Source organism: Gambusia affinis, linkage group LG13 (assembly GCF_019740435.1).
Source record: "Gambusia affinis linkage group LG13, SWU_Gaff_1.0, whole genome shotgun sequence".
NCBI lineage: Eukaryota > Metazoa > Chordata > Actinopteri > Cyprinodontiformes > Poeciliidae > Gambusia > Gambusia affinis.
The window spans coordinates 18,658,952-18,680,089 of NC_057880.1; the positions used below are offsets into that span (position 1 = coordinate 18,658,952).

A 21,138-nucleotide genomic window follows, 5' to 3' on the forward strand; every position below is an offset into this window, starting at 1 on the left:
ACGAGGGAGGATGGGAGCCCGCTTGTGATCAAGTGCGGGGATGGGAGCTGCGTCTCCTCTGTATTTGGTGCTTTTATTCTCGGTTATGGGGATTTGTGTGAAATCGTGTTTGATTTGAGTTTTGATGGTGTTTATTTTGAGAAACAGGAATACGTTTGGGGCTCAGACTTGCTTTTATTAAAGAACAACATAACGCTACTCAAACAAACACTGGTTTCCTCCGTTATGCTTTACAGAACAATTTCAGAGAGGAATCCAAACTAAGTGCATCATTTTCTAACATATCGCAAACATTTTGAAGTAAATACTCAATTAAAAAAAAAATCTTACTAAAAGTAAAATTAGGGCTACATAATATTAAAGCTGCAGTATGCAACTTTAATAAACAATTTGTCTTTTACATATTTACATTTATGAGCTTTAAGTCATGTTATAATTTTATTCCCTCATAAAGTGTGTTGCTTGAGCAGAACACAGAGTGATTGACAGCACTAAGATCCTCCTCCTGGCTCTGATTGGTTGTTTCTGACCGAGGTGTGTATTTCTGCAGATGGCAGTAGCACCACCAAGACAAGAAAGAGGAGCTTGATTTTTTTCCACACTTCATCTGTCTTGTAGATATGTCAATAACACGTTTTTATAAAAGTTACCTTCTGCAGGTTTAAGAAGACATGCAAAACGCAAACATTTGGGCAGATTGTGAGTTTCTGAGTCGCGTTCATTGCAAACTGCAGGTGGTGAATGGTTTATACAGCAAGTGGAAAACAATTAAACTCATTATTTCTGTTTTAAGAACATGTTTAAAGTGAAAATTGACATCTGCTGTTTTAAGAATGAAACAAGCTTATTTCTATGCCCACTGAAAACATTTCTTGCTATAATGAGAAACTAGTCACACCAATTATATTGCCTGCAGAAAGCCTGAATGCTTAGAACCTATACGATAACATCCACAGGAGTCCAAGTATCTCTTTGCAACCCAAATATTGCTCACATTATTATTGCTGTAAGTCTAAATTTGTGCAGTCATACTAAAAACAGAACATTTTGAGTGTACATCACTTTATAAGCTGACAAACGGCTGATTCAGCTGATTACTTAGTGCATTTCCAGAAGAAAAAAAAAGACTGTTAGAAAAGACATTTATTTCCAGTGCCATGCAACATTCTAACCTCATATGACATTAGAACTGTTAATTTGCATCATTTCAAGTGGGTGCAGCTGGTATTGTTCAGCTCTTTCAACACTTAGTCTAACCATCTGCTCTCTGTCCGTCTTTAACAAAATGCTAATTCTCTTAATTCATTAATCGTCTCCCACTAGAAGCAGTTAGAAAAACACAAGTTGGCAGCTCAAAGATGTAATTTTGATTGATTTGCCATGTTTATGACAGGACTCTGTTGCAGTCCCCTCGGTGCTGACTCCATGTGGAAGGGGTTGAGGGATCAGAGAGCCACACCTCAGGGTCACTGACCGCCTTTCTGCTGAGAAAGCTTTTGTCCAGCAGCTGCATGCTCTCAGCCTATTCAGCATCCCCAGCTGAGAGCAACAAGAGACCTGCGCTTATTGTCTGGCGCCAGATCTGTTTGAGGAGCAGAAAAAGCTCTGTTCATCTCCCAGGGAGTTCAGAGAAACAGTTAAAACTCCATAAATGCAAGCAAATTTACAAAAGGAAAAACAAGTGTTGAGCAAAACTACAGTTCTTCTCAATACACTGAGGCATACCTATATAGTCAAGTGGAAATTGGATTTTAAAATATGAAAATTTCCAGCTTTTTTCTAAAACTAAAGCATAAGGAACTAATATACCAGAGCACATAATGACTATCATCAAAACATAAACCTGACAAATACAAAACGTCATGAATCTGTGATCCAAGAATTTGCAGGAACAGTCTGTACCTCACTTTTGCATTTAACACAATCCAATTATGAATGAACTAATTTTTATGTTGCAATTATGAGCTCAGCCTTGTGGAATACGAATTAATAAATAATTTTAAGAATCAGGGAGACAGAATTGAATCTGGAAGAAATAGTTTAACAGAGCTACAAAGCTGAAAACAGAAGAGCGGTCGAGAAAGAAAACGATTAAGGAGAAAAATAAAGACAAATGACCCAAAACAATTCAAAATGTTACATCAGGGTCCTGATCATGATGTATTTTTAAATTAACCATTGCTACTTACTATAAGCAACTATAGATCCCTTCCATTGGTGTCATATGCTTGATATCTATGCTTCCTGCAGTAATGTTGTTAGTCAATGAGCTGTGAAGCCATATATTAAGAGATCAATGTTTAAAAGTCAGAGTCTTTCTGAGTGACTTGCAAAGCTGTGCGAGATTTTCACACATTTTACTTTGGAGTCTTTCTGACAGTTTCACAGTTTTTCATCACTTACAACAACAAAGTGGAAGATCAACTTTATTGGTTTGTCTTGTCTGTGTTGTGTGACCTGCTCTATGTGCTGTTCTCTATCCACAGACAGCTGATTCGGTTCAAGAGAAACGCTAATCATCAAGCATAAAAACATCTAATATGAACAAATATTAAACAAACAAATGCAACAGAAAAAAGAAAGAAGGACAACCTGTTTTTTAAAAGCTTGGTGATACACAAGAACGGCACTGACATATTTTACAAGTCATATAAAACCGCTGCCTTACTGTTTCAGAAATCTGCTTTGTATGAAAACATTGTTAATTAAGGTTTACTGAAATGATTGCATCAGATAAATGATTAATTAAATCCTCAGTGGGAAAACTGCTGCAGTCTTCTCAAAGCTGTGGTAATGCTTCTGTCTGAACACCATTTGCCAACACAGTTTTTCCTTCCATTAAATTTTCCATTTATTTCATGTGAAACAACTTTCTGAACAGTCAGCTTCTTTAGCAACGGTATTTCATAGCTTACCCTCCTGTGGAGTGTCAGCGACCATCTGGAGGACAACTGTCAAATCAGCAGGTTTACCTACTATTGTGGCGAACATAACATAAAATTTCTGTGTTAAAACTGACATTTTTATGTTTTTTTATATTAAGATTTTCTGAGAAGCTGAATTTTGGGTTATATTAGTTGTCATAATCCGACAAAATTTATAGAAATCAATTGAAAAAGAAAAATAAATCTCTGTGTGCAATTACTCCATATATTGTATAATTTTCACTTCTCAAATTGAAGTAGTGACAAAATATACATTTAATTGACATTTTAATTTATTGAAACACTTGTTTGCTTCAACCTGCAGGTAACTGGTTGGAAGGAACAAAAGGGCAACAAGAACAGACTGAAAACTATGAATATGTAACACACTTTTATGGACAGGACCAGCTTTAATCATTTAATACCTGATTCTGTTCTGTCACATTTTGAATGCGTTTGACCAAGTCGTCTCAGCAAGCTCTATTTGCATTTACCCACTGTTGCAAGCATGCAATGAGAAGCAATAAAATAATTATACTGTAATGACCAGTGGCGTTGCTAGAAAGTTAGCAGTTCCCAAAGTACGAGCTAAGTGTCTGATCATGCACACAAAATGGCCATATCACACTCAGTAAAAAATGCCATCTGGAGGCATCAGCACTTCTATCATCAGAATTAAGTCAGAGTGCGGTGACTTTCTCATTTACAGTGCCTCCAAAGAGGACCATTATTAACTTCCCAGAATGCAAATGTGCTTTGGGCCAATTAGCGGTTAAGTCACTACCATTGTAGGCTCATAAAAATCCACCCTTTCCTGATCATTCAACAACATGACTTATGGGCAAGACTAGAACAGCAGCCTCTAAATGTGTCACGATTATGACTGTGTGCCTAAAACGAATCGAGGAGCGACGCATTTCATTCCCACGGTGCTGGAGCCGAGCCATGCCTGTTAGTGTCAGGGCTTCTAATGAAATAAATGGACTTGTGATGGTACCAGGCCTCCGTAAGTGGCAGGTAAAGAAAACTGATCAAAGGCAGCTAAACGTCTCCTTTTAGATCTCCCCCAATCAAGAGGCATTTAAAGAGAAAAAAAAAAGATGGGAAGGCTTCCTCTTTTTTTTATGTGTATGTTTTTGGAGTCAGACGCCCTCATCCAGGATGTCTCTGTGTAATTACACGCCACAGAAGACCTTCATTCCTTTCCTCTTCACAGCGAGAGATGAAAGACAAGAGAGACACAGGCATGTAATCGCTCCTCTGACTGAAAGAGGGGGAGAAGAGGTGAGGGCCACTAAGAATAGGGGGACAAAAGGATGGTGAGTGCTGGTGGGGTTTTAATAAACCTCCTCTGTCTCTTGTTTACACAGTCTCTCCTGCCGCTCACACACACACACACACACACACACACAAATAGACTCAGAGTTTCTCTTTGACTGAGGCTTTCATTATTCTCAGAGTTGCCTCGGGACAGATGTGTAAATTGTTGTGCTAATGCTGGGCCCACAACTGAAAGCTTAAAACGGCAGGAGATTTACACACTCCACACTGCTGCATGTCTGTCACTCAAAACAGCACAGAGAACGAACACCACGCAAAACAGTGCCATGAAAACACGAAGCCGACACATCCACGCGATCTCATGCAGGTAATGCAGGTACGCAAACATGTTCGAACTCCAGCGCTGACAGCAGCGTGGGCGGAAACTGACACTCACTCATAAATGTTCTATTTCCCTCCACTATTCACAGTTTCCTAAGCTGAACCTGACATAAAGACTCAATCATCTCATCACACCCACCAAAAGAGCAGAAGTGAAGTCACAATACAACACTGTTTTATTATTTTTTTAAAAAACGTGATTTTTTTCCTTGTTCACATTTTTTTTTTTTTGTTTTCAGTTGAAATGGGAATGGTCTGCTTTGGAGCATAAGAGCATGTAACACTCTGACTCAGTGTTAGATGCATTTATTTTCACCCCAGGTACTGATGTGTAAAAAGTCCTGAAAATTTATTTGATTTTTCATCACCACATGAAAAAAAAAAATAAAAAAAATAATTCATCTGATTAAATTTATTTAGTGAGGAAAGAAAATCCGACTAAGGAATAATAGTTTTTAAGATACATTCTGTTAAGTAAGGAAGAGGATGTGTGATTCTGTAGGCCAGCATCTCTTTGCAGCGTCTACGCCTGCATAAATTTTAAAAGCAAATTTTGTCACCTTATCTAATAATGAAAAAGTCAGCCAGATAATGATCCAAAACTTATGGACCACAGTATCACACTTCTCTGGTTATATTATTTCTCAGTTTTTCTTTTTTTCCACCAAAAAGTTAACTTACTCAAATTTATGATTTGAATTTTAAATCTTCTTTTAGTGCTCCAGAAGATAAATATTAACTTGGTAAGGGTTTTTATATCCACTCACTCATTAATGGGATGAGTCTTGAGATTTTTTATTTTTGTTATTGTTGCTGTTGGCTTAGAAAACTCAGAGGCACAATAACCACAATGTGTAACATTTATTAATAAAATTACAATAAATTCTGTTTCATGACAATTATAGAATATTGTTCCCACTTTCTGTGAGTTATACACAATCAGAGGTGAAATAATTTAATGTAATAATGTAATACCGGTAAAGTTAATCTCATTTTAACTGTCATAAATATCATTTCAGGAAGCCATTTTTAATAAAACCTGAGTGTGAATGCAGCATAAGATGCTTCGTGTGTCTCATTTCGATAGAGTGATTAGTACCATTTTTCATCCGACACGAGCCAATTTCAGTTTTTTCACAGGAGAGAGAGAGTTGCCATGGAGTTTCATAATTACATATCTATGTACAATCTGTTCAAACTGTTTTCTTTCTCTATGAACTTATGCCAAGGACACGCAATACACAACAAACATTTTGCCTAGTTTTTGTGGCTCTTCCTTGTCAGTAACTCCTACAGTTCTCGACTAATTCAGACTAAAGCTTAAACTTCTGGAGGACATACAGATATTTCTCCTGCTTCTATTTGTTTATACATTATTTGCTATTACTGCTGCCAATAACTTTGAATACTAAGTTTGTTTTCTATAGAACGTACACCTACTGACTGTCTTTCTTTTGTGCCAAAGCAATCAAAAAATTTATTCCTGCCATTAACTTTGTGTCATTTTCTTATTTTTCTTTCTTGTAGAAAGACTCCAAGAGTCAGTGCTTTAATATGTAGCTGTATCTCTACATTGGCAGATGTATAGTTACCACTAACTTTGCCAACAACTTCTGTGTTCTTAATCTTTTTCTTTCCATAGAAAGTAAACTTGGTTCAGTGGTACTGACTTTAGTTTGCCTCCTTAGCTATTGACTGTCATTAACTTTGTGTTACTTCTTTTGTTTTCCTTCCACAGAAACTAATGCTTCCTCCAGGCTTTTGTGCAGGGGCGTGTCACTGGGCAGATCTATTTAGTGGGATATTGCTGCTAATTGCTTGATGTTACATTTTTGATTTCCCCTCCATGCTTTTGTTTAAGGCTGTGTGCTTCTTCTGGATGCATTCACTGACTGAGCTTTTGTTGTTATTAAACCAGTGTGTTCACTCTGCTGCTTTTTATTTCTGTAGAAAGTACTCCTGACCAGGTGCGTTTCTGGTTAGCTAGTTTGTCTTTCTTGCACAAAACCTTTGAAGACAATATTCCTACCACAAACTTTGTCAACTCTCTGTGTCATAGAAACTACTACTTACTAGTTGATTCAGTTTTTATCTTTGATTCCTGATATTACTGCTATTATCTTTGAATACCCTCCTAGATTTCTTACAGAGTGCTCCTGAACTAGTACTTCAGTGTTTAAAAGTGTCTTTTTCCTAGACAAAGTCAGTGAAATTAATAATGAGCCCATTAACTTGATGTCTTGTTTGGTTTTTCTTATACAAAGTTTTATTTTTGCTGTATAGTCAATAACATGATGTAATCACTTGAGTTTCTTTATCTTGCTCAAACTGGCATGATATGATCAACTGTATTCAGCTGAAGTGCATTAGAATTGGATTATTTGTATGTAATCAAATCAATCAAATCAATAATTCAATTGAATTGAAAAAAAAAAGAACTCAATGGAATTTTATATGTTTGCACATGGATGGGCATATTTGTTTTGTGAAGTGCCCCAAGATGAGATTTGTTGAATGTATTAGTGCTACTTAAAAATGAATTTAAACAATAATAATGATAAATGCTTATGCAAATGCTGTGTTAGCTCTTTTATTGGTTACAATGAGCCCGCCAACATGTCTTGGCGTCCGCCCTACGGGTGGCATCGAGCCACTTCTAGAGATGTTTTGATTAAAAATAAATGTGATTTATGATGTAATGCTTCTGGTGTGGACTTTTTGCTTTTCTGTTTTATCAGACAAAAACGGAACATGAAAAATGATTTTCTCTTACAGTTTTTCTTCTGCTTTGTTGACTAATTATCATTAACACATTTTGAGGAAGTGAAGACAGTGAGCGCTTGCCACTTTCATTTGGGACAACAAAGATTCAATATCATCAGAAAGACAATTTTCTTTCTTTCTTTTCTTTTCTAAAATGAATGATTAATCAGTGTGTTTGCAGCATTTTGAATTTTTTTCCCCCACTGATGTTCTTACTTCTGGTCACGCCTCTAGCTCTCAATTTGTCTGAGTCTGATAGCTGTGAGGCCTCAGAGGAGCTCCAAACAACCCATCTGTCCAGGAATCTGCCATCCCGTCTGTCTGCCTGTCTACCTCTCCACAGGTGTGTGTCTGTCTTTCCCTACGTGATCTATGTACCTTTAATTAAGCCACAGAAGATAAGGATGAGAGCTGGCTGCAGTGTGAAGGTTGAAGCCATAGAAAGGGAGACAATGCTTTGTGTTTAATGATCCGCTGTAACTATTCATCTCCCTTAGCAGAGCGGAAGAATGCTGCGGAGACACTCTCTGGCCTCAGGATGCTGGGTCACCCCAGAGTAAAACTTCTCTGCTGCCTGTGGCTTGATGGGATGAAGTATGCTTCACCTGCTGCTTTTTATTTTACTTTTTGAAATATTTCTGGTTCATTAAACAGGGGAGATTGGGAAACAAATTTTAATTTCTATGGAAATAAGCGGAAAAACTATGGAAAATTAGGGAGTTGAAATATTTTTTCTGATCTGGGTAAGAAGTCAAATCATCTATCCACCCTTAAATAAATAAATAACTGGGGATAGTTGGAGATGTTTCCAGTTTCCCAGACTTCAGAAGTTTCTCCAGTTGATTTTTCCGACTGTGACGTCAGAATTTCAAAGTTCCAAAATAACAATGGAACACAGCCTAATATTGTGTAGGAAAAATAGTTTAACCAATCAAGCAGAATCTTCAAGCTCATTCTGAGTAGCCAGGAAATATATATAATTCATATATGGTATTGTATTTCTACCCATATTAGGGCTTTGTATTGACTTCCATTCATTTTAGTAACTGCTCTCTGTTACTGATGTACAACATAACCCTAACCCTAACAATTACTAGTATACAGCTAACCCTGATCTTAACTAAAACCTAATTCACACCTTACCTCTAAACCTATATTAAAGGGGGTCCACTATATCAGGACCAGGCTTTGGTCCCCATATGGTCTTCAGTTGTTTATTAAATATGCCAGTAGTGGTCCTAAATAGGATAGCTGAACAAGTACACACGAACACACACATGCGCGTTCTGGCTGCTGAACTAGTTGTGAGCTGAGGATGAGTAACAGCAGCATGAGAGTCAGAATAGAGACACCCAGAGTTAATGAACCCTCACCAGTCAGCATGTCTGTCCATCTGCTTTCATAATCCCCATACACAGCAGACTGTGATAGAGACACACACATGCACACGCACACACAAAGGCATGCACACACACGCATACGCACAAACAACATATTGTCATCTGAAATATCTAATGTGAAGAATGAGGTCTGCATATGTGCTCTGCATTTGTTTGTGCATGTGTGTGTGGGGAGGGACTGGCCATTGCAGTGGGGGGTGTTGGACTTCGTATGTCCAGCACGATGCCTGCGCCTTACTTCGGCTCACCAGCTAATCTAAGCAGAGCGGAGGGGAAAAGAGGTGAGCGTGAGGTCGTCTGCACAGCCCATCTGGTCAACAGCAGGTAAGAGGCTTGAAACACACACCCGCTGACATACTCAATGCGCATGTTTGCTCCGACACTTAAATCTAGCCTTAATTACATGCAGGTACATCTGCCACATTATATGAGATCTCTCATCCCTCTGCTTTGCACAAATGGTTCCTTACTCCTCAGCAGCTGATGCATGACGCTTTGCATGGTGACCACAACAGGATTCCTTCTGCGCAATCCGAAGAGCTGCCAGAAGAGTGAAGAAGTGGCATGTCGGTATGAGCAGACTGATTGAGAGAGAAAGTATGACCCCTTTGTGACCCAAGCAGAAAAACGGAGAGATACCTGAGTAATTCAGTTTGTTTCCCATCAGTGTGAAGCACATACACACACCAAACACACAAACCAAGCCAAGACATGCTTGTCAACCCTTGATTAAGACCTGAATCCAAGTGAGAAGGGAGTATTTTTTTTCTGTGTGCTTGCTCCCAGTCAGAGCATGGAGCGAAGTAAAAATTAGATCCCAAAGCTGAAGATGGGTGAAGGAATTAACGAGTGGATGAGGCCAGATCCCGTTCTTTCATGCTGCTCTTTGCTATGGTTCCAAGAGTGTTTGCTCAGAAATGGGGATTATTGCCGCAACTGCGGCTGTTTGTATGCATCTGCTTATACTCTGAGGATGAAGCTCTATATTTTGCATAGCAGACTTTTTTCCTACAGAAGATCTTAAAGGATCAAAAAATGGGAAAGGGTTTAAGAGAAGCTGAAAGAAGGTAAAACGGTAGAGATGCACGGATTAGGCTTTTCCAGACCAATGCTGATTTCAAATTTTCTCTCGGTCAAACTCTGACCAGGGATGTAACATCTAGAAGAAATAAAATGTGTCAAGAGTTTTTTGGCAGAAGAATTCAACTCATATTGAAAGAATTATGTGATCGTTAATGCATCAAAGCTTCGGTCGCTTATCCTAAGATTTTATTCAACTTAAAAAGGGCGCACCAATATAGAGGCCAAATTTTTCTGCCATACATCATGTCAACATTTTTAAGTGCTCTAAATAAGAATAGTTGCAAAAAGGAGAGTAATTGTATTAATATTCAAAAGCATGGTGGTGGCAGCATCATCCTGTAGGGATGCCATCCTTGTTAAGGGACCATAAGTATACACACACTAAGGGACAAATGAAGCCTTTGTTTTTATTTTATTTTATTCTATTTGGAGCAATTAGATTATTAATAGTTGACATTTGTGTAAATGACTCTGGCGTGTTTTCACTCAAGGTGATCAGATTCCTGAAATCTCATTTCAAATGTTAGATGTTGCATTTGTTAACTAATAATGGATTATTTTTTACTTTGTTACGCATTTAATAGATAAAAAATGTACTCAGATGTTTTTAACTAATTAAGCCAAAGATCATGTATTAGAGCCAATCAAAGAAAAATTGACCAATTTTGATCACTTGCCAACTGATTAGTGCATTTCTGGGTGAAAATAGAAAGAAAGAAAGTAAAAAACAAGCAGAAGAGTCAGCAAGAGTTTAACCACGAGCTTTCCAACCTCTGATTAAGTAGCAGATCAACACCCTGGACAGACAGGGACAATGAGCTTAAAAGACAAACATGATGCTTTCGCTCCACAACAAGCACTACATTAAATCACGGAACAGCAGCCGTCTGACATGCAGCCTGTCACACACAATCAATCAAAGCAGTTTCTCTTTCCTTCTTGTACACACCTACACTCACTAATACATAGAATAGACATCATCAGAGTTCATTTTAAACCCAAGCAAGGAAAAAAAAATTAATGATCTGAAATCCTGCTGTTGCTTAGCTGCGTGCCACAAAGACTAAGGGCGGTAAATGATTTCCGTCTTTTTTCTTTTGCCAGAGGTGTGCACATATATGCCCCTCTCTCCAGGGAGGTCTGTGTGTCATTCCCCTGCTTTAGACACACCAGCTGCTCAGTGTGCGCTCTGCAGCGTTAAGAGACTGATCGTACCTCGCCTGAGCCCCCCCAGTGGCTCCCACATCCACTTACACACAGGAATGACAAAGCCCCCCCTCGGAGTCCCCTCCTCTGTCCTTCCTTGACAACTCAGAAACCTCCCCACATTCATGAGTATCCCAAGGGCAGATGGGACCCTAATAAGCGTTACACCCAGAAAAATTGGATTTTTTACGCTGCCTTCTAAAGAGCAATTCCCAAACTCTTACTTAAAATAATGATGATGGAGTGAAAGAGATGGACGAAAGAGGTTGGCATAGATGAGGATACAAAGCTATGTATATATGCCCATTAGAGTTTCATGAAACTGAGGGAAGAAATGAGTTATGACAGTGGTGCATTAATATTGATTTTAAGGGTTGTAGTTTTGTGTGAGAAACTGATAAAAGAAACAAACAGTAGGGAAAAAATTAGTCCTTCATCTCCAAAGCAGGGTTAAACATTGAGATGCAACAGGTGGCTGAAATTGATTTGGCCCTGACCAGTGAAAACTCAAAACTACAAGGTTTTCCTAATAAGGAAAATCTTGTTAGGATCACCATGTGTATGCAATGACAAATTGGGCAACACGACTTTTAGAAGATGCCACTGAGGGAAGAAGTGCTTCAGAATCAGTAGCTATGTTTCCATCTGATTGTCATGCAAATACCAAGCAAACATTTGAAATGTCAAAATAAAAAAAATGAAAAAAAGAAATACACGAGGAAATGTGAATTACCTGGGTTTCCAGCTACTGGTTTGGGGCAAATCAATCAGATTTGAATTTCAGCAAAGGTTGATGGTAACTATGTTTGTAATAAACAAGATGCAGAAGTAAAAAATTAGCAGGGACCACAAAGATGGAGAATTCTCGCCTCCATGCTGAAAGTTTGGCTTTAAAAATTTCTCTTCATTTTGTGCCTTTTGTAAGGCAGAGACCCACCAGGGGATGGAAAAGTTAGCCGTGTCAGCAATTTCAGCAAATGTGTTTCCATTTCCCATTTTGCGCATTAACTCTTTTTTTTGTAAAAGTCAAAAACCATCTCAAGAAAATATAGAAGCTTTTTTGTAAAACTAAAGTTCCTTTCATTTTGGAAATTTGCCTTTTCTATCAACCGTTTCTAACAACATACTTCAAAATGTTGATAAAATTTGATGAAAACGGGAAACTATGGTGCAGGTGTAAAGCGCAACGCCTCTATGGCCGGGTTTTGTATTTTGTATCTTCTTTGATTGTAAACACTAAACAATGTAGACAATTTATTTTTCAATTAGAAAAGATTGCTACTCCACTGCCTCCATTTGTTGTTCTAATATCCATTGACTTCTGTTTACAAGCCAATGTGGAAATGGGTTAAAGGTTTGCAAAAGAGCATTCGTGTAGCTGCTGTGATGTGGTTGTAATAGAAGTCCACTCTGTTCTTGGCCCCTTTTGGGACTAACCGTTAGCTCGAGCCTCTGGGACCAACAAATCTGAATTTATACTAAATGAAAATACCAAGAGAGTGATGTAACATATTAAGTGCACATAACCTCTTAGCCGAACCTCACTTTAAAATCCTGAACTATCCATTTAAAATTGCTGTCTTTAATAGTGCAGCACATTTTCTCCACTGATGTAAACGGCAATAACAACACAGCCTTAGATATATTTTCCTGCAGTTACACACTGACTCTCACACACACACAAAAGCATTAACAGACTGTGGTCTCAGAGATGACTTGGCCCTTTGAAGACAAAAAAACCTCGACTAAGAGGATGAGGGGAATCTATATGTTCTGTAAAACCCTCTTTTAAGACGAGGACACACGCAGAGAGCTGGACCAGAGAGCAGCCAATCAGGAGCTGACACAGTCTCCGATCTCCGGTCCTCACTGCTATGGCTTTTACAATGTGTGAATGTGTGTGTGTACCGACTTAGGGGTAAAAGTGGCTGCTCTGGATCTGGCTGGATCCCCGCAGAGAATCCAGATCCTATTGGTCACGACGCTCTGAGTGCCACTGAGATCTTTAAGTGAAAATTCCACTGCTAACTCATTTTTTCCTCCCAGCGGCCGAGCAGGTCTGCTAGTATTAGACACAAATGATACCTCTTCATAACGGGACGTAGGTCTGCTTTGCAGGAACCGCAGTGGGTGTATGCAAGCATGTGTGGGAGACTGATGTCTTCTTAACATTCAATGTCACCAAACTTGGTTTAGCATATGAATTGTCAGGAGAATCAGACATTTTCAGCTCAAACAAGTTTAACTTGCATAAATTGTTGGGCAATAGTGACACACCTTTTGAAAACAGATAAAAGGAAGCAGTGCTCCTGGTGAAGTTGTGAAGGAGTGTGTGCGTGTGTGTTCTCTTGCTGTCCCTCTTTACCCCACACAAAGGGGGCAGAAAAAGCCCTTTGGAGTGTCCTATTCATCTAAAGTACAATGGAACCCCACAGAGGTTTTCTTCATGCCTCCATGTCGGCTCCACCCAATCTGCCCCCACAGGGCGTGATGGAAGGGAAGGGGGTACCCCGTCCTGCTGGCAGAGCAGAAACTCAACTCCCATCTGTCATTGAAACTATCCATCCATCCATCCATCCATCCATCCATCCATCCATCCATCCATCCATCCATCCATCCATCCATCCATCCATCCATCCATCCATCCATCCATCCATCCATCCAACAACTGGGGTGGTTATTACTAGATGACAAACAGGTGAATTAACAACAGGGTGCAGCTGTGGGAGAACTGGAGGAAAATTGTATGAGATGAAAGTACCAGGAAAATTGAACTAAACAGAGAATGAATAAAAATACATGAGGACCTCAGTCGATCAAAACAGAGCCTAAACAACATGTCATTGACTTAAAGGGCAAAATAAAAGTGACAACAGACCAAAAGCAAACTAAAGTTCCAATGACTGAGAGAAAAATTGTTTAAAAACTACTTTTTGAAAGTCGCAAGGTGGGATGCAAAGTCTTTATAAAATAACTTTAAAAAATTAGAGGGTATTTATGGAAATGATCTGAAGTCTACGTTATTAAACAGGACCGACTTTTTTTTCCGTCACATGTAAGGCAGTTGATGAACGACCCCAAAAAGGTAAGGAAAAGATTATTTTCTTATAATCTGGATTACTGCAGAGGCATTTAGGCTGAGCTCTCCATATGCACTGTGCATTCCTCCCTCATATACATGGCTATGGTCAGACCCTGGGCAAAACACTATCATAGCTCCATGTCTGAACCTGTGGAGTATTCAAAATGCAGTGAGTTTTGATTATAGATTTTTGACCAGCTAATACAGGGTTATTTTACTTCCAGCTTTACTCATTTTCACACATAATTCTTCTGTGAATCCTATAATAATGTGAAACTGTGTTATTTTTACAGAATATCATCATACTCTGACAATCTAAAACTGACTCAAACCTGGGACACATTTTAGGAGTTCCTCTAGTCTGAGATAAACAAGATAGTTAAACCAAAATGATTAAATCACTATAAATAATTTAATTTACTATCTCTGCAGAAGAAACAATGGCTTGTGCTTGAAGCTATATCCCAGTATCAGTATGGAGTATCAGCTCAAAGCCTTTCTTCAACTACAACAGTAATTTCACTTCCCACTCTTCATAGTCAGCTCCCTCTCCCATTTACCTTGTTGTTTTGCTCTCTTACAGAGCCCTTTGCTGTTTGCTGCAGATTTATAGCGTCGTCTAACATGCACCGTATTGGCAAAGCATTAAACATGTCTGCTCTTAATACTGCAAGCTCTTTCCATCGATAAGAGCCTTAATAAAAACATCCTCTTGGTAGATTTGTGTGTCTCTTTTCACTTTCAACCCCCCACCTCCCTTCTCAACAATATCTTTCTTTTTAACTACTGTTTCTCCTGATGTTGCTAGCAATAACTTCGTTTCTGTGCACACTGAATGCTTTTCCATCTTTTTTTCCCTCCTTCCCATCTTAGTACCTCTGAGTCTGGCCTGTGCCAGAAATTTAATGATGCTTGAATGCTACTGATACAGAGTTTTCTTCTTCAACCTTTTCCCTATAAAGAATATTTAAAAGCCTTGCTCTTTCAATTTCTTTCTCACAGACACGTTTCTCTTCCTGTTCCTCTTTTTTTTTGTTGCCATATTTGCCTAAAGATGGAAAACATCATCCTAAATAAAATTTTTGTTATTCAGTGCGGGGGCATCATCTCTAATAGCTCCAATTGGTCCTCTTGCTCAGACGACACAGTTTGTAAATGTGGACCAGGACTTCAAAAATGCTTCACCACCTCCTGCAGCCATCCGTGTCAGTTACTCTAAGGAGAACTCAGCGGCGGCTCCCCTCCCACCTCTTTCTCTTTTGCCATCTCAGATTTCAAGAATTTGAGCATCATAAGCACATTTTAAATATTAAAAAAGACCACTTTGCACATATGAATAATACAGCAGAGAGGGCAGGGGCTGGCCAGCCTTCCCATCCCCTGCCGCTTGACGGCCATAAAACTAATGCACTGCCTCAAGACGAAATGCGGCCCGGCTTGGTGTGCAAGCAGAACTGGCCCGCGGATCCGGCCTGGTTCGCAGAGAGCTGCTTCTCCGTGCTACCCAACCACCTGTCCAAACCTCTACGGATGCAACGGCCCGGCAGCACTTTTGTTATGACTACATGTTTCAGACACACTCGAATCTAATCTGACATCTCAATCTGTTGAGTGTCTTTGAAGCCAAATCTACTTAGGTGTCTGCTCAAGGTAAGCTTTGTTGTCACATTCCTTCCTTCCCGTGAATGTAAACCACAGTCTAACAGTCTGAAAGTTGCAGAAGTCTCCTGACCCCTCCACAGAGCAAGGGCACAAATATTTCAGAAGCCTTTTACACGCTGGCATGTAATATTAAAGAACAAGAGTCTCCAGAGGCTTCAAGCGTTGTTCGCAGGGAAGAAGATTTCAAAACTTGACACAAATGAGAAATCAAGTTGAATTTCTCTTTCAATGTCTGACATGTTGTGCTTCTGGATGCTCAACACCCGACTACCCATTTAAATCACACTCACTCCCCTGCTGTCTTACAGTCTGGACACTTCCACCTGCTTCATTCTTTACCTGTTGGGAAGAGAAGTACCAGAAATTCAGCTGCTAGTCAGAATCATCTGATTTTCAGCCTGTTTAATCCTGACGTGATCAGATACTAAGTTGCAGTGAAAACACCACGGTTACTGAATGCAACAGGATTTTCAAAAGAAAATTGTATTTTCTAAAGCATGTCAAGACATGACTGAGGTTCATCAAGGCTGCGAGAGAGCAAGAGAGAGCAAGACTTTCGTCAGATAAGAATTTTCCTATTCTCTATGTTATTATTTTTAAATTCTGACTTTTATTTTGGGACATGTTGGATTTTTTAATCTTGGGACCCTTGGAAAATCTTAAGATTTCAGGTTATGACTCTTTATTCTCAACTCAGGCTGCAGTAATTACTGAGACTCTAAGACCATTTAAAAGGATAATTTTACCTTTTGTTTTAGAACAGTTTGGCAGATGGGAATTCTTTAAATGCTGATCTTTTACCTTTCTATATCAGGCTGTGGACGAGCAAGAACGAGCTAGCTCTACTAAATTCTAATATAAAAATGCTAAAAACAGTGAAAAGACTGATTAAATTAAATAATTACTGAAATTACTGAACAATTTAATCATCTAAACTAAACATAGCTCACGAGTTTGCCTCTTGTTGGTGCTGCTGGGAATCTATTCATCTTAAAGACACCAACTATGTATAAACATCCCTTTCTTCTTTCAGTTTTCTAATTATATTGAAGCCTTGAATGGATCAGTACACGCACACACACACGCACGCCCACACACACACACGCTCGCTGCAAGGAACAGTGGACATCAGGGTAGTAACCTGAGACAAGTGTTCCTGGCAACACGGTAATTAATGTATATGTCAACACAGAAAAAAAAAGCTCTAAAGTAAAAAGCTCAGCAGATCCACAAAATGGTGAGAAACTGAGACAGGATTGTGGGGGGATGATGCAGCAGAGGAAAGGTTTACCCACAATGGGAGAGAAGATAAATGCAATCCGTCCATCCCATCATGACTACCATAAATATATCTCTTGCTTCCTCTCTCCCAGACAGAAACTTTACTGGTGCACACTGTGCTATTGTTTCCTCCACCCCCCCCCCCCCCCCCCCTTCTACATATGCTCTAAGCTTGGATCAGCATGAGATTCCCATGGTATGATAAAGCATATTTACACAAAGTTTTAATAACAAAATGAGTGACTTAGTTTCTTTTTCTTTAGGATAGACAACATTATTCCTGCTGCTGCTAGAGTCCTGCAACATATTAACATGACATATTACAGTTATAATATGATGACTTTATCTTTTGTTTTAACATTCATTCACAAATAAAAACATAAACTCTCTTAATTCTGCCATTTTTGTTGCACTCTTGCTCTTGATCTTTTGTGCTGTTTGTCTTTACAAGGTTTAACAAGCTAATCTCTGATGACTATCTATGGAAGAATGTTTAACAGAGCTTGCTCTCAGCTTGCCAAGTTAAGTTTCAAAACAAATGGGCTGTAATAAAAGTAATTAGAGGTGGTCCTTTAGTTTTCACATCACTGGCTATGTTTTTTATGTATGCCATGGCTTTCTTTTCAGACAGCTGACCGGCAGTGCACTGCAACAGGTAAAGGAAGCGGAAGTACTACTGGAGGAATTGGCACTTCCTCCAGTTTTTATGGAGATTGTATATATCTGGACGGACATGGAGCAATTTTTTTAGCATATTTGAAATCATAGCTTTTTTAAACCGTGGTATGCCATGATACCAGTAACTGGTTCATGCCTAATCTGGTTCTCTAATCGGAATTCCCTACAGTCCCACAATATTTTTTTTATCAACAATTTTCATGAAAGGATTTCAGAATGGCTAACAACTTTAATAAACCTAAGCTGCTTTACTGCCGTGCTTCAGGGAATAACAGCCCCGCAAGGACCTTGGGAGCTATTGGCAGCAGAGGTGGTAGTGGTGCTGCTGATGATATCTTATTGGCTTTTAAAAAATTATGAACATCTTGGGAGACTGTATACATTTCTACAAAAGATTACTACTATAACAGCAAAAAAAAAAGAAAAGAAAAGTGGATCAGATTTATTTCTCAGAGTCGTCTAAGATTTTGCCCCAAAAGCACGCTGCATTGTTCTTTTTTTAACCAACTGTACGCCAAGCTTAATCCACAGTCCACTAAGCCCTCTGATTTCTGCCTTGTTTTTCAATCTGGTCGGACAAAAGGGAGGGGAGGATGATTCTATACTTGGCTAAAAACAGGCTAAACCGAACTGAGATTTAAAGAGTCATTACTATGACGTTGGAATCTCAAAGTGTTACATTGATACAGGAGTCACCAAACTTATCATACTGGAGGTTGTGACAAACACCAAAGCATCCAAACATCCAATCTAAAAGATTACAGGCCAGATTGCTTGGGAACTCTATGAAATCCTGAAAGATGAAACTTTTGAACTGTTAACAAATGGTGTTTTTATTTATACAAATTGCAATTTTCTCAAGTCAATTCTAACTTTAATTTCTAAATAGGAAAATAAGTAAAGAAGATTTGAAACCTGTCATTTATAACCTTAAGTTAAAAAATAGGTTTTTCTGTTCTGTTTTCATGTTTCATATATATTTTTAAGTTGCTGTAGCACATTAAGAAAATTTATTTAAAAACTGAGGTTTAAAATCTTTAGTACATTTTTGGAAGTCTGAAAAATATTTGAACAATTCAAGTTTTGTGTTAAACTGTATATAAAAGAAAATTTGTGGGTTTGAACTTTATTGAAGTATGGTTTTATGTCTGGCAAAACTCCTGCTCCAAAACCGAAATGGACCAACCAGGTATGGGCTGATCACCAGTATCAAGATTTAAACATTTTTTATGTTCACAGACATGCTAAAATGTTCAGCCACATTGATCCAACCATTTAAATTGATGAGATGTCAGGAAAAGTGCCTGAATGTTCCCCTTCCTATTACCCACCTCCTGTCACACTTCCGGACAGCTGGCTGAAAGAAGCTATCTACACTTTACAAATATCATATTGTTGTAAATTATTTAGCTTTCACAAATAAAAATATGTTTAAAAGACAGAAAGTAAGACAAAAGCAGCTGTGGTGCAAAAACTAAATCCAACATGATGGTGGCAGCATCATACTATGTGAAAGCCACTCAACACTTTGAATAAATAAACATCTTATTAAGCTACAGTTTTCAGTTATGTTTTTTCAACATTTTTGTTAAACATTAAAATGAAGAAAATATTAAATAACAATTCTATTGACATTATTACAATACTTAAAATATTTTAGATGAAATGAAAAGAGAAGTTGCCCTTAAGATGCAAAAAATAAAAAATAAAAAAGCAATTGTGAAATTGTTTAGATTCATTTTTTGTGTATGTACTGTGGTGTTGTGGTATTTTCACACAAAGTTATCACAGTGTGAGAACTTTACACCAGTCCATGTCACTCATTTAGAAATTTCAGTCTGTCCCTTCCTCAGTCTGAGCTACTCTGAATGCAACTTTCCAACATAATGAAAAATACATTGAAGAAGCATAAATAGTTTACAGCGATAACTTCAGCATTTCATAAGCAGGTTCCCAGGAAATGTGGCAACCCGTGCTTAAAAAGATGTATATTTTATTGAGGATGAGAAAGTTTGTCAAGTGTCATTTAATTTCACATGGCTTTTTCTTTGCCTTTTCCTCTGTGGAGAGGCCAGGAAGGCATGGAGCAAAACCTTAATTACTCCTTGCGCACCGGGGGACTTTGATTTTTCCGCTCCAAGAAGAAAAGAGAGCTCTAAGCTCAGGTTTACTGTAACACTGAGACTTTACTGTGTAAAAGAAAGAAAACGCTCGTCAGCAGGAGGTCCCAGACCCCCGCGCTGCTTTCCCCCTTCATAGACAACACTCTGGGGTTTAGAGGTAACCTGGATGACTCTGATTTAAATTCTTCAAACTGATTAAAATGCTCGCTATGTGAGCACAGCTGGATGCTGTACGTGCGTCTCGCCATGTGAGTTGAAACTTACCCGTGCCAGACGCCACAAATCCACAGACCACGAGAAGAAGAACCAAAGGACCGGCAATTTGGTCACGCTGCATCCGAAGATCGCGCATCTTTTTCGGCTGCGCCTCCGCACCGAGGCGGGCTCCTGTCCTGCACGGTCGTTACCCACAGGATGAGGCTGGCTTGAACGCCCTCGAGTTCATCAACTGTACAAAAAAGCGAGTTAATCTTTTTCCTTTGGTTTAAAAAGCATCCATCGCCAAAACTTTAATTCCGTTCGCATTAAAAGTTTGTCTTTAGCGGTTTCACAATGTTTAAAGGCAGGATCTGTCAGGTTGATCTGGTTTCCAGCCCTAAGCGCACAAATGCACTGAGAGTCACCAAAAACTTTGACGCATCGCTGCGTTGGACGGAGAAATTAAAAGAAAGCGAGTCCAGTTCTGCGCCAAAAAACAAACAAACAAACAAACAAAATGTTATGCTAAAAAAAAAAAGAAAAGAAAAAAAGAAGAAAGATAAAACGCTGACAGGTTGCAGCAAAAACTAATAACCCAAAGACTTTACTCCCGAGTTTGTCCACCGGACCCCGGCGCGCCGCGTCTCCTCTTGTCCCGGTCAGGAAAGGTGTAAACATGAACACGGGGAGCAACGAAAAGCCTCGCAGTGCCAACCCCCGGACTACCAGTCCCCGCCTGGCCAATCACATGTCATCATCATCCTCCTCCTCTCAGACTGAGGGCTGAACAAGTGAAGGTGCACTGTAGTAGCAGGAGAGGAGGAAATAAGATAAGAGGAGAGAGAGAGAGAGAGAGAGAGAGAGAGAGAGAGAGAGAGGGAGAGAGAAAGAGAAAGAAAAAGAGAGAGGGAAATAGAGAAAACATGGAGTGAGAGCGCGCAGATAGATTAAAATGCGCAGATCTATCTATCTATCTATCTATCTATCTATCTATCTATCTATCTATCTATCTATCTATCTATCTATCTATCTATCTATCTATCTATCTATCTATCTATCTATCTATCTATCTATCT

At 38.9% G+C, this 21,138-nt stretch overlaps 1 protein-coding gene across 3 annotated transcripts in view; it reads right to left on the reverse strand.

The window, feature by feature from the left end:
• Window positions 1-20,844, reverse strand: part of unc5b (unc-5 netrin receptor B) — a 73,541-nt gene extending 52,697 nt beyond the window's left edge. For all 3 annotated transcript variants that reach the window (XM_044137225.1, XM_044137227.1, XM_044137226.1), the window contains exon 1: window positions 20,129-20,844. In XM_044137225.1, the coding sequence (XP_043993160.1) occupies window positions 20,129-20,216 (88 nt within the window). In that variant the 5' untranslated portion in view covers window positions 20,217-20,844. The remainder of the gene's footprint in view (window positions 1-20,128) is intronic.
• Window positions 20,845-21,138: the final 294 nt, after the last annotated feature.